Source organism: Tasmannia lanceolata, unplaced genomic scaffold (genome assembly GCF_043159265.1).
Source record: "Tasmannia lanceolata isolate RefF3 unplaced genomic scaffold, GAP_Taslan_0.1 ptg000015l, whole genome shotgun sequence".
NCBI classification, from domain to species: domain Eukaryota; kingdom Viridiplantae; phylum Streptophyta; class Magnoliopsida; order Canellales; family Winteraceae; genus Tasmannia; species Tasmannia lanceolata.
The window spans coordinates 28,320,295-28,334,079 of record NW_027518692.1 but is presented as its reverse complement, the minus strand read 5'-3'; the positions used below and the strand labels follow the sequence as shown (position 1 = coordinate 28,334,079).

Below are 13,785 nucleotides of genomic sequence, written 5' to 3'. Positions count from 1 at the left end.
AATTCACCCCCTTTATTGGTCGTGAGCCTCACTCTATTTATTAAAAAAAAAAAACATGTGCACTTATGGTGAGGATTTCTTCAATGTTAATCCAATGGTTTCAGTGATTTAGAGCATAGATGCAGTAACCTGAGCTTTAATGCTAAGCAAACACCCCCCACCCCTCAGAAGGTCGGAATAGGGTGAGTTGCCCACTGAAACGTGCTATTATTAGTGGCAAGAAATATTTCAATATCTTTATTGATGACTTTTCTCGCTAGGACTACATACATCTCATTACTGAAAAATTGGAAGCCTCGGACACAATTAGGCTATGTTTGGCTGCCATGAAAAGCTTTTTCATGGAATTTCAGTTTATCAAGTGGTGACAGAGGGTGTAGAAGGAGAGTGTAGAGAGAGGGCAGAGTGGCGTGAGGACGAGAAAAGGCTGAAAAACAAGGAAAAGAAACATTATCAAAATAAAATTTATTTTTCCACACCTTTTGGCCACTTCTTACCCTCTCCTCAATTCGTACCATCTCAAGTCTCTTCATCTCCCACCCTTCTTAGCCCTCGTTCATCACTTGATAATCTAATATTTCACGGAAAAAATATTCACGGCAGCGAAACATGGCCTTAAAATTTACAAGGCAAAAGTTGAGAACCAACTCGATTTAAATATTGAAATTATGAGATTTAATAGAGTACAATGTGCAACCTCTTGCATTGTACACCAAACAAGAAGCTCCTAACTTAGCTTAATTTGCAAAATTCACAGCCTTTATTAAGCTATAGTAACCATTTACAAGCAACATCATTGTAAGCCTAAATCTATATACTAGAGAACTGCAATGTAACAATCATGTTTAGCAAAATACGTGGGAATTTTCATATGAAATTAAGCAGCTGTCTGAATTCAATAGAACATGGGCTGATCAGAAGGATTTTCTTCCATGGGCCAACTCTCTGTGTATTATGTAACGGAAGGACCAATTGTGCGATGACCACTGGACATATTTTTCGAGTCTGCCTTTGAGGTATCTTTGGTTGACTGTCTGTTGAGCTCCTGGCAGACAGTCATGGATCATGTCCAAAATTCCAGATAAATCGAGCGAAGCATCCTTAGCAAAGTAGCATAAAAGCTTTGGTAGAATTATCTTTTTATCCTTGTGGATATGGATACTGGCTTGAATAAATTCTTCTCTTGCAAGCTCAAGCTCTTGAAATATACTCTTGGCGGTGTACAGTCGAACCTAAAACCAGAGGATTTAAGGTTAGTGATCCAGGTGTAGTACTAGTAAGAAAGGACTCAATGAACCAATAGTACCCATATAAGAACTTTAGGTTTGTATAATAGGAAATTTGAACTAAATTATCTGTAACAGATAATATTCAAATGAAAAATATCATGTGTAACTGATAATCCTTAATATTCATAATAGAATGAAGAAGTGACACTTAAGGGACTTGAAAGCATACCGCAGGGTCTGAGTAAGCGCCCGAACAAAGTGCAAAATGAACAAGTGGCTCGGGTTGATCAAGGGCATATACATGTTTATCATCGCCTGTCCTGAACTTCATTCCTTGCGAGAACAGCGTCCGTACCCACTACATTCAGTTTTGAGGGAAAATTATCAGTGTTTGAGAAGACCTAACATGTTTGCATAAACACAAATTGCAGAAACCTATTTGATTAAGGAATGGAATACTACATGAGCTGGGTTTGAATACCCATGAGAGCGAACTGAATAACAATTTTCTTTTACGTCATATTTGGATTGGAAGAAAAGCATTTCTGACAGAAAATTTTTCCTGGGAAATTTTTTATTATGAAAATTTAGAAGAAAACAATATGAATATGGTTAATTTAAAGGGATATCATGAAGGTCCCTTCGCTAGCCAGATACATGTGATTACAAAGATTTTCAAAATGATGTGTAGTAGAATCCATAGAGTAGAAAATTTGAGGAATATGCACTTCATATCTAAAAGGAAACATCAACTACTAAGATATTTACAGGCTAATGAGTGATGACTTGAACTTCCAATTGACAGCTAATCAGGAGTTAATGACAAAGGGCCCCAAATATAATAATTTTTTTCAAAAGAGGATCTAATATAAGAACCATACCGTAGCAGGACGATGGAAACAGCATCCTAAAATGGAGCTTTGTATTACAAAAGCATTTATGAAATGTCCACCCACGTTGTATACAGCCTGCTGAAGAGCATTTTGAAATGCAAAATTAGAGGAACTACACTTAATTAATAATAAAACTAGGATAAGATATATGAACAAAGAATTAGCAAATTGATTACCTTTTGACCAAATGTCCTAAAAGATTCACTTTTCATGTGATTCTGAGGAACTCCATAAGCTAAATATGCCTGAAAAAAAAAAAAAAAACCATAAGAGACTGATGTTTTAATGGAACAAAGGCGTGTAATATGGAAAAAACACTTAATTGTAACTATTTCCTGGACTTAATATAGAACTGATATCACAGAAGGATTCATCTTTTGAGCATACATACATGCATCACCAAGGCATTGTGGATATTGATCCAGAACGCGAGCTTCTCTTCATACTTCATTGTCCTAGGGTCAACATTCTCGAGACGCTGAATTAGTGACCTGCGACACAATCAGGTTGTATTCAACAAAGAAAACATGAAATGATACAAACCATGATCTAAATTCAGGGTCAATAATTGTGAGGAATCTGAACAATTTTAAGCATGGTTTCTTTATCAAATTGGACAGTATACCACACCAGAATATTGTATTTATAATATAAAATGCAATAATACATTTATTATTATTTATTTGATGCACTTTTTATATATGCAATATAAATAATATTCATTTGTGTAAATTAAAATCTCTGTTAAGTAGATTATATAAATATACATTTTTTTGAACGTAAGAAATTTAATATAAGAGAGGGAAGACCGAGATGGTCCATCCCAAGTAAGTAAATATAAACATACATATTAAAGGAGATAGCATTAGATTTTATAAGCATAAATATTAAAGGAGATTGTATTAAGTTATGATATTATAGTGTCAGAAGAATTTAACAGAAGTTCCACAATACCTGATGAATTATCTGACAATATCCTTACTAGTATATGGTCCCCAACAGAATCTCAAGTTTTCAAACCTTAATATGGAATACACCATTCAGATCTTTGGTTTAATGTAGACAAGATGCTCTAGAAGCATTACTACTCTCTATATGAGCATAAACCATACCATTTCTAAAGTAATTTTCATCTGGAAATCCCTACTATACTTAAAAACATCGATAGAAACATCTGGTAAAGAGCCCAGAGATGTTTGGGAAGGACTTATTTTAGGTAACCAAACAGGGTTGTGGCTGCGAACTTTGAATCAAGTACGATGAGTGTCTGAATCAATCAGAGAAAATGTTCCATGATGCTATAACACATGAACTGACACTAATCAATTGATCAAATAACACATGAACTGACCCTAATCAACTGATCAAATAAAATATAACATCAAAATAAGTAGCTTAGATGGGACCATGGTTACAACAACATGCAAACACGTTTGTATCCTTAATAGTTGCATGGTGACATAAAAAATACAATATTATTATTATACAGAAAAAAGTACTCTGTAAACATCTAAGATCTGGAACATATTTCTTGTGTTGAAAACTCTCATGTGTATAAGATGGAAATCTTGAAAAAATGGAATATCCCTGTTCCATAGAATGGAAAAAGTCCTAAAGAAAATTAAACTCAACTGCTAATGTAACTAATAGAGGAATGGCTACCTGAAATTTTGCAGCATAGTTGCAGCATAATTAAATCTATCACCATCTACATATATCCTCGGAACTTGTACCATTCCACTGTACGGTCCATGTTTCTCTTTCAATCCCTCAAATTCATTAGGATCCACGGTAGCTTCGCCATTGCATTTGGGGCTCCAATTGTCACATTGATCTTGAGGAGAAAATGTGCTTGAAGAGGACAATGATGACGTAGGAGAAGCCGATAGGCCCAATTGGGGAAGAGAGGGATTGGAAAGTTTGCAGTAAATGGAAGAAATGCATCTGAGAATGTCTTCCGAAAGTCTACCAGGTGTCATAGGAATGTGATCTGCAAGAGAAGTACCAAGATGATCTGCTAGACTGCGGAAGCCTGACCGAGATTTCTGCATATCCTGCAAAAGTTCACCATAAACATGACATGATGTGGATGAAATTCTCCAATCATACAAACATATGAACTCAGAGTGAATATCAAGAATAAATGGAAAACATGGATACTCTTGAACATAGTTTTAAATTTTGGCCGAAACATTTTGGTTTCGGCCAATGCAGAAACAAATATCACAATGAATCAGATTTTTATAGAATTTTGCAGAAATTTTAAACTAAATTAATTACCGAAATTTCCACCAAAATTTAAGAAATTTCAGTGGAATTTTTTTGAAAAACGAAATATTATCTCGCTTTTTTTACATAATTTCGGCCGAAACCAAAACATTTCGGTTTCGGTGGTGGCCGAAAACAACATTTCAATCCTTCCTCTTGAAAAATGCAGATAGTTGAGAGTGCATTTTTGGAATCTAGCTAAATGTTCTCAGGGAATGAAGGGAAGGAATATATCCACAAGATGAAAAAATCACATTTATCGAAGAAACTCTAAATGACAAGGGCATACATTTTTGGGATTTTCTCTTGGAGGATGGCTCGCGCTAGTGTCTAAACCAGCTGAACTATGTGTAGCATGCTGGGGTTTACAATGTCTCTGGTCCTCACTATCTTGTAGTCCATTAGACTGATTTGTGATATCTGTGAATGAATCATTGCACACATATAGCTGATCAGAATGAATGTCCACTTTTGGTTGATCTGTTATCTGACATCTAGCAGCATCTTGCGACTCTGATCCTGACCCTTGATCCATCATAGCAGAAGGTAGGCTTCCTAGATGGTAATCAAAAGCTGTCCGATATAGTGAAAGAAGATGACGTTCCAAATTCATCACTTCTACCTCAAGAACTGCAATCTCCTTTATCAGTTCTGTAGCAGGCTGCATTCCATGTACCAAGGGTTAGTGTTAAATTTCAATCCAAGAAGAAAAATAATATAAAGTGGCTCTTAAAAATTGGATCTAGAAGTAAAAGAGAAGGGCGAACAGATTGCTTTAAAGATCAAATGAAAGCATTATTTGAGAAATTCTAATGTCCAGAATGTTATTCTTCACTACCCAAAAGATTGCAAATTATACAATCAGATCCAGTAGCTCAAGTGTCAAAATAAATGTTGTAAATTGAGCTAATATGATGGTGTCACAGATTTTAAAACATGATGGAGAGAAGGAAATACTTTGATTTATAAACAAGGGCAATAAAGCTATCCTACAGTGGATAGTAAACTAACATAACAGGGTGAAATACATAAAATGAAAATAACTACACAACAAACTTTTAAAGAAAGACTTGTCAAAGCATTGAAACATTTCCTCAAACTGAATACGTAGCTTTAAAATTTTTTCATGTGAATGGATTTTTCCATGATTAGCAAGGTTTAAGAACTTGAAACTTGACTCGAACTCGATGAGGGTGAGCCTGAATTGACTTGAAACCCAACATTGAAATAGATGGTCCAGAACAATTTTTTTGGGAAGATAGGCTACTTTGATACATTATAACACCTCTATGAAACCCTCAATCACCTACCCTATCATTAACAATGCTCTAGTCTACATTTTCCAACATTTGCACCCCTAGATCTACCCCTCTTTATCATTCAAAAACTTACATAGATCCATAGCCCTTTCTCTATTGACATCTTAGAGATGCAATCTCTCCTACTCACACACATTGACCTTTCTTTGCATCTCAAAGTTACCCTAGATCCACCACCTTTCCTCCACGAAACCCTACATTGATGGATCAAATTACTCCCTATGGGAGTCCCATTTTCATCTTTGTCGAAGGCAAATGCCTCTTAAAATTGTCTGATGGGACTGGTGTTAAACCTACAATTGAGAAAGACCTGAATCAATGGCAAAAGGAACAAGCTCCGATTATTATGTGGCTTCTGAACTGAATAGAACAATTGATTGTGTTGTATGCCCAACCGTACAAGATATATACTGAGATGTTGCTTTATTTGCAAAAGATATATCATGGTCCTAAACGACAATCATTGCACAAGAAATTGTCTAATATCAGTGCATTTCAGAATACAAATATCTTACAATGCCTACAATATCAAAGATTGGAAACGCAAATAGAAATAAAACACAAATGAATGGATTCATTCCTGGACCATCTTTTGTTGCTTTGCAGTGAACAAACGAAGAAGAAAATAGTTTTTTGGTTTGAACACTTTGTGTAGAGTCTAGTGCTTGTTGGTTGTTACAAGAGCCGACCCAAGAATTAGTGAAGGAAGATTTGCCTCAAAAGCAATTCCTAGGTTGAGTTAGTCTTTACATTTAAATCTGAAGAATCTTGGATAGTTTGACAAAGACAACACCCAATCGTATTCATGGAAAGCCATATAACTGTTGTTAATTTATCACATAGCTACAATAATCAGCTCCAAAGTTGTCATGCTATATATACACATGCCGTCTAGATTAACAGACGATCCTTACAGTCCATTCAGCATCAAATTTCATTTAGAATTAACCAAAGGGAAGATTCCAAGATAACCTAACCGTTGATTGTGTTGTATGCCCAACCGTACAAGATATATACTGAGATGTTGCTTTATTTGCAAAAGATATATCATGGTCCTAAACGACAATCATTGCACAAGAAATTGTCTAATATCAGTGCATTTCAGAATACAAATATCTTACAATGCCTACAATATCAAAGATTGGAAACGCAAATAGAAATAAAACACATATGAATGGATTCATTCCTGGACCATCTTTTGTTGCTTTGCAGTGAACAAACGAAGAAGAAAATAGTTTTTTGGTTTGAACACTTTGTGTAGAGTCTAGTGCTTGTTGGTTGTTACAAGAGCCGACCCAAGAATTAGTGAAGGAAGATTTGCCTCAAAAGCAATTCCTAGGTTGAGTTAGTCTTTACATTTAAATCTGAAGAATCTTGGATAGTTTGACAAAGACAACACCCAATCGTATTCATGGAAAGCCATATAACTGTTGTTAATTTATCACATAGCTACAATAATCAGCTCCAAAGTTGTCATGCTATATATACACATGCCGTCTAGATTAACAGACGATCCTTACAGTCCATTCAGCATCAAATTTCATTTAGAATTAACCAAAGGGAAGATTCCAAGATAACCTAACCATGAAACCAAATAAACGGGTGCTACCTTCGGGATTGAAGAGCTTTCTAACACCATAGAGGTAGTGGAATTACATCCAGATGACTTCCCCAAAACTAAATGCTGCGAATACTGCTCGTGTAGTAGTCTCTCATGGTGCACAATCTGCATCATGAAAGATTAAAGGGAAAAATAATAACAAGATCAGAAGAAGTAATACTGTTAGAGAAGCAAAAATCTCAAACCCAAGATCAGACCAAACCCTGTTACAGCAAGACAGCTGGCTAACTGGATCCTAAACCTATCTAACTTGAATATTTGATTATTTTTTGTTATACAAAAAGTTGTAGTCCCAAGTCAATTAGGAGTTTTATTTAACCCCAAACTCCTGTCTTAGGAGCCAGTTCCAATTATTGCCATCTTAGTTGCCACTATCAATCGACTGTCAGTGCCGAGGATATACACCATGCCCTGGGCTTTTTTAGTCGTGTATGGAAAAGAGGAGATATAAGCATATCCCCAAAACACAGAAGATGAGAGTGACAAGCTATTGAAAAACTAAAACTATTTACTATGCATACACCTCTCTAAAATTGACAGAAAGAGTTTGCTAAAATGGACGCTTGACCATGAAATGAGTTGTGTCTGTGCTTTGACTTTTGACTCATAATCCAAAAGAAGACTGGACATCCTGTGAAAATTTCAATAAGCTTGAGGGTGTGTGTGCAAAGAACCAAGTTCCCTGCAACGAGAAAGATTGGACACTTGAGAATATTGAGCTGTTAGGATGTGGGAGTCAAAGAATTGTGATCCAAAAAGAAGACTGGACATTCTCTGAAAATTTAAATAAGCTTGAGGGGGTGTTGGGGGTAGCAAAAATATAAATCTAAAATTATCTATCATGTAGGTTTTAATGCTCTACTTTACAGCTTCAATCCCACAGAGCTTTCTATAATTTCCATTTTTTGCATTGAATTAGTCATAATGTATCGTCAGCAGCATTTGTGAGCTCTACACATGAACTGCCCCAGTCTTGTGTTGTAGTACACGCCAGTCACTAAGTTATCAGGTGTTAAAAAAATTCTGTATATTATCATCCATTTTACCATTTCAAAAAAAAAAACTATCATCCATTTTGCATAATTAGATTGTTATGGATACTTGGTACAACGAATGTTTTGACCCTTTGAAATTGAGAGCCTGTTTCTTTTAGGTTTTGACAACCGATTGTGGAGTCCCCAACCGATTACTGGACTCAAATTTAGTGCAATTTTTGGTCCAATAATTGGTTGGGACTCCACAATCGGTTGTCATAATCTAAAACAAACAGGGCCTTAGAGTGCATGGCACTTTAGAGAGCACTTCCGTTTTTTTTTCATCCGTCTCTCATAACGAGCATTGATCATGGACTATGAGTTTAAAAAGGAGAATCTATTAAGAATGTAAATTTGTTAACTTCATATGCAACTGCATAGTTAAATATTAATATTAAAGGGATTATAACAATGTGCTAATGGTTGAAACGTTTTAAAATGAGCTCAGCGCTTTAACCGAATTAAAATTTTCAGGTCACAACAGGGTCATTCCTGATTGCCGTCGACGTTCTTGTTGGCTTGCACAAAATTTATTCTCAAAAATTAAATGGATTCCTGATTGTTTTTCTCTGATTATTGAAGTTTTTAAAATGGTAAAAGAAACAAAGCTAAGCATGATTTTTTTTTGTAAGTTGGGGTTAGACAGGCCCCTACGAGATGCATTAAGAGAATACGAATTACAGCCTGGGATAAAAAGCTCCAGAGGAGTCTTTTACAAGTAGTTGGAGACAGTGGCTGTAAAATTATGATTGTATACCACAAATGAGAGGGGTTAAGCCTATCCAATCGCCGACTCAATAATGAGAAAAAAAATGCAGAAATCTCTAAAATAGAAGAAGCTAGCAAATGTAAATGAAAAAAACATAAATACCATCTGAGGTGCATGAAAATGATCAAGCACATCTAATAGGGAAGCATCACAAGATAATAGTTTTTCAGAAAATCTACCTATTACACCCTCAAATGAATAAAGACAGAGTTTGAATGCATACAGTGTCAGAATAATGGGATAATTGAGGTGACATAGTCAGAACATCTTCATGCACTTCGGCATCAGGAACACTGCAATTAGAACCATAAAAATGTTTAGGCAATTAAACAATGAATTGGACTGAAGGAGAAAGCACAACTATTATTGTAAATAAAAATATATAACATATTTTCAAGTCCTTGAGCCTTCAACGTGGAAGCCTCTTAATCGATAAATCAGAATTTGCTCTAAGAAACCAAATGCTTGGATGCCGGAAAAAGAAATCCTAAAAAGTGTCAGGAGAGTTTTGCATTTATAAGCCATCATAGATTCTTAAACTTTTCCGAACGCCGGAGTTTTGCACCTATTTGGAATCTTCATACTCAACTCTCAACTCAACAAAGCCTTTGTCCCAAACTAGTTGGGGTCGGCTATTGGGAATCTTCATGTCAATTTTAATTATAAACTCTCACTAAACTTGTCCCTTTATGTTGTTACAATTTTCTTCTAAATTCTTCAAGAGTTCTCCTAATTTTTTATTACAAATTCTTCAACGGTTCCCTTGTATCTAGCCCTTTGCTTATGTTGCAAAATAAGACACATTATACTTGACATTTTAAGGTATGGATTTCAGGAATTTACTAGCAAGACTAGCTAATCCACATATAACAAAGTGAATCTGTTCAACAAAATGACCGCATAATGATAAATTCTTCAAGAGTTCCCTTGTATGTAGTCCTTTGCTTATGTTGCATAATAGGACACATTATACTTAAAATTTTAAGAGACTAGTTAAGTTAAACATAACAAAGTGAACTTGTACAACAAAATGACAGAATAAAGACAAAATAAGAAACAAACAGATGATAAGAAGAAACGAATACACATGGTCAAGGGAGAGGAATGTATTACTGAAGTGTGAGGCTAGAGGCCACAAACGAAAAAACTAAAAATAAAAAAGAATAGTTCAGAAATGAGGCAAAGTGGGTGGGCTAAAGGCAGGCTAAAACCCGTTTAACAGCTCTTCACAGGAACAGAAAAATATTTTCATGTTCTCAGGTTTACATCCAAGGAAAGGACTACTCTCCGTCGAGGTATAACTGGTAATCGAGTGAAAGCAGTCCAGCAATGTATTTTCCAGAACTAATTCTCATAAACAGAGCACTAATTTTCATCATTAAATCAAATGTACTTGTCCTAAGCTACTTGGACTAATTATCTTTTGGAGTTCCAAAATCAACTAGAAATATCAATATATGGGTAAAAGAAATGGAGATCATGCCTAATTCCTTTATGCAGCTTATGCCAATTAAAATACTAACCTCTGTGGAGTGCCAAACTCGTCTGTCATTTCTGTCCCTAATCTTCAAAAATCCTGTAAACAGTAAACCCATTGTAGTATTTTACCATATCACACCAATGAGGGAAGCAACATACTGCAAAATGATGAACAAAAAGCAATGATTTTAGATAGAAGGCCACACTGAGAGCAAAAGCAAACAAAGAAAGAACATCTCCACAATAAAACCCAGGAGCATTAAAAGCAGTACCCAGAATAGAAATAGGGTAAATGATGTAATTCAAAGTGCATAGAGAGGGAGAGAAACCTCTTTTGAAGTCAAATGCTACAGATTATGAATAACCCATATCATTGTATTGAAACAGTGAGCCATTCTTTATAGATAGAGGACATGTGAATAAATCAAGAAGAGATTAAGAAGGTGGTATTGTAGCTTGCTAGAAGACATTGCAGAAAGAGATGGATAGGACAGAAAATAATCAGAGATACTCCTAACAGGTAACCAAACAACAAAATCTGATAATAGAGATGACCCACCGGAAAAAAATAGAAAAAGATATCGGTATTAAATATTTCCTACAGGGACTGCTAATGGCTGGAAAAGTTAATTTATACTTTAAATACTCTCATTAGGTAGGGAGATAAACAGATAAGCAGTTAAGATGGTGACAGTGGCAAAGGAGCAGGTGTTTTTCTTCTGCCTAACAAACCCATCTCATATAATATGAAAAACTGATGTAATCTTCAACTGATCCATCAAGGCTGGGTTAGGGCTGAAATGTTAGGCAGCTAACCAATACACAAATGCCCTTTAACCTGCATCATACCAGGTTGGGTCCCACCTGGTCCCATACCTAGGCAGGCCCCCACTCCGGACCATAGTTACCAGGGTGGGAAACGGATTCGAAAAACAAAATGTGAAACGCTTGAAAAAAAAATTGCGGGAAACGAGAAACGAGAAAACAATAGAAAATCGTATAAGAAATGTCTTAGGAAACACATTAGAAGCGTTTCAGAAACGATAGAAAAAATACACATGAAACACAATGAAAACACGAAATATGTGGTTTTGTAGATTTAAATTTTGTTAATTTCAAATTTCTATTTGAATTTTTCTTCTTTTTATTTTTCTTACAATATATGCTATTGTTTTCTTTTTTAATATCTATTCCACAATTTTTGATGTATTTTTTTCAAAATGATTTTCGTAAGTTCCACATATGTTTCCTACACGTTTTACATGCGTTTTCTACGAGTGTTGCATGCATTTATCGTGCGTTTCACACATGATTTACACAAGTTTCTCATATGTTCCTATGCATTTCGGAAACATTTCTCTAATTTTTTATCATATTTCGGAAGCATTTTCGAAATGCGTTTCCTACGTTTTAGGGGAAACGAGTTTCCCACCCACGAGAAATGCGTTTTAGGGGAAACGAGTTTCCCACCCGCCCAAGGAGTTTCTGGCAACTATGCTTAGGACTGTAACATACCACCACGCTTCCACACCCGCCAACCTCGACAGCCCACCTTATGACAGCTTTGCCCACCCTGTGACAACTTTTACTTTGACCTTTTTTCCAAATACCAATTTCCACAGGTATTCTTTTACATGACTCGAATACGGAACATGGTAGCTGCTCTGCTTTAAGTACCTAACCAATACACTCCATGGAGCTCATGCAACACATTAAGCTAGGTCATTTAAAGCTGTCCCATACCAGGATGGGTCCAACCTAGTCCCATACTTAAGCAGGCTCCACTTAGGACAGTCAACAAAAAATACATTCGAAATAGGGCAGTGATACCCCCCCCCCCCCCCCCCTCCCCCTCAAACAGTTTTCGTTAACTTTTATGAAGGGGTGGAGAAGCAATTAATTCCAAATGCATAAAAGTTAGAGGGGCGGGGGGTGGGGGGGGGGGGGGGGGGGGGGAGATATCACTGCCCTAGAAATAGTAAATTAATAGATAATTTCATTGATTGGCTAATTACAATTCCCAACAAGCTCTGTCAGTAAGGTTTTAACTGTAATTAAAGACCCAGATCTTGGAAGAGAGAGGACGATGACGTAGCACGTTATCCTGACTGCTATTATAGCCCAGGTAGCAGATTTTTAAGCTTATTAAAATCTGAAGCCGTGAAGACTATGAAAACCCCAGATGGTTTCCACATGTTACCAGACCAGAGTCAATAGCCAAAACCCTTACTCCAATAAAAATAGGAAGATTTTTTAGGTGTAAAATCTAGGTGTAGGAGAAGCAAACATAGAGGCCACCACACCACATACCATCCATTTGGTTGGCTCTTATTATGGGGATGAATTGATTGAGAAGCTTCACTTATTTATGATGCCAACTATCTATTCAATGGCTTCCAAATGGACGTGTTAGAAAAAAAATGAGAAACTTATCAAATGGCTGGCAATATTGAAGTAAAGCTTTTTGCCACATTATGTCACCCACAATTTGGAGTCTCTCGACCTGACATTGCCAACTCTGTAATTTTACTGCGTGAAGTGATAGTTGGCCTTTCTCTATAATTGGGACAGCCCCCTATAGTGTATTTATGACTACTCTTTTACATTAGAGTGGCTGCCCCAAGTGGTGTGGGAGGTTAATTAAAATCGATTTCCTAAGTTTGAAGTAGAGGGTGGACCTTGACATTGTGTATTATCTAATATTTATTATATATATAGCAAGAAGGAAACTCTTTGATTTTTTTTAATATATTTTTTTTAATTTTTTATATGTATACATAAAGCCTACTTCGGGAGCTAATTAAATTCGATTTCCAAATACTAGAGTAAGAGGGATGGACCGACAAATTATCTTACCCCTATTAAATTCTCTACCTCTTTCTTTGGGAGACATCATCACGGGCTTTTTTCTAGTAAGAGGAATGGTGATGTCGAAGAAGTAGAAACGGAGAAAAAAATCATCATCTTCAACTTTGAACGGAATCCTTGAATTCATAAGGAAAAGAGAACCAAAATCCCCTAAAAATGAAGTTTCACCTATAGTAATCAAAAGAGTTCGATTACAATTTGTTCACAATCCTTAAATAAACTTTAGAGACTCCTAATTCAACCCTATTTGCGGCCTACTTATAGCCATGTTTTTCTTATTTAGGGGCTACTGAACTAAATTGACT

General features: G+C 35.9%; 1 protein-coding gene across 6 annotated transcripts; it reads right to left on the bottom strand.

Annotated features, from left to right (window-relative positions):
- Positions 1-636: 636 nt before the first annotated feature.
- Positions 637-11,348, bottom strand: LOC143845451 (uncharacterized). Of its 6 annotated transcripts, none has more exons than XM_077353799.1 (11): positions 11,172-11,348; positions 10,657-10,770; positions 9,357-9,426; positions 7,319-7,435; positions 4,680-5,051; positions 3,785-4,179; positions 2,514-2,613; positions 2,299-2,367; positions 2,111-2,200; positions 1,459-1,587; positions 637-1,232 (listed from the first exon to the last, which is right to left on the bottom strand). In XM_077353799.1, the coding sequence occupies exons 2-11, from the start codon at positions 10,683-10,685 to the stop codon at positions 915-917; spliced, it is 1,689 nt and encodes a 562-aa protein (XP_077209914.1). In that variant the 5' UTR covers positions 10,686-10,770; positions 11,172-11,348; the 3' UTR covers positions 637-914. The 6 variants fall into 6 exon arrangements, with proteins under 6 accessions (XP_077209914.1, XP_077209916.1, XP_077209915.1 ...); XM_077353801.1 differs by having other exon boundaries at positions 10,657-10,709; XM_077353800.1 differs by lacking the exon at positions 11,172-11,348 and adding an exon at positions 10,942-11,164 and having other exon boundaries at positions 10,657-10,709.
- Positions 11,349-13,785: the final 2,437 nt, after the last annotated feature.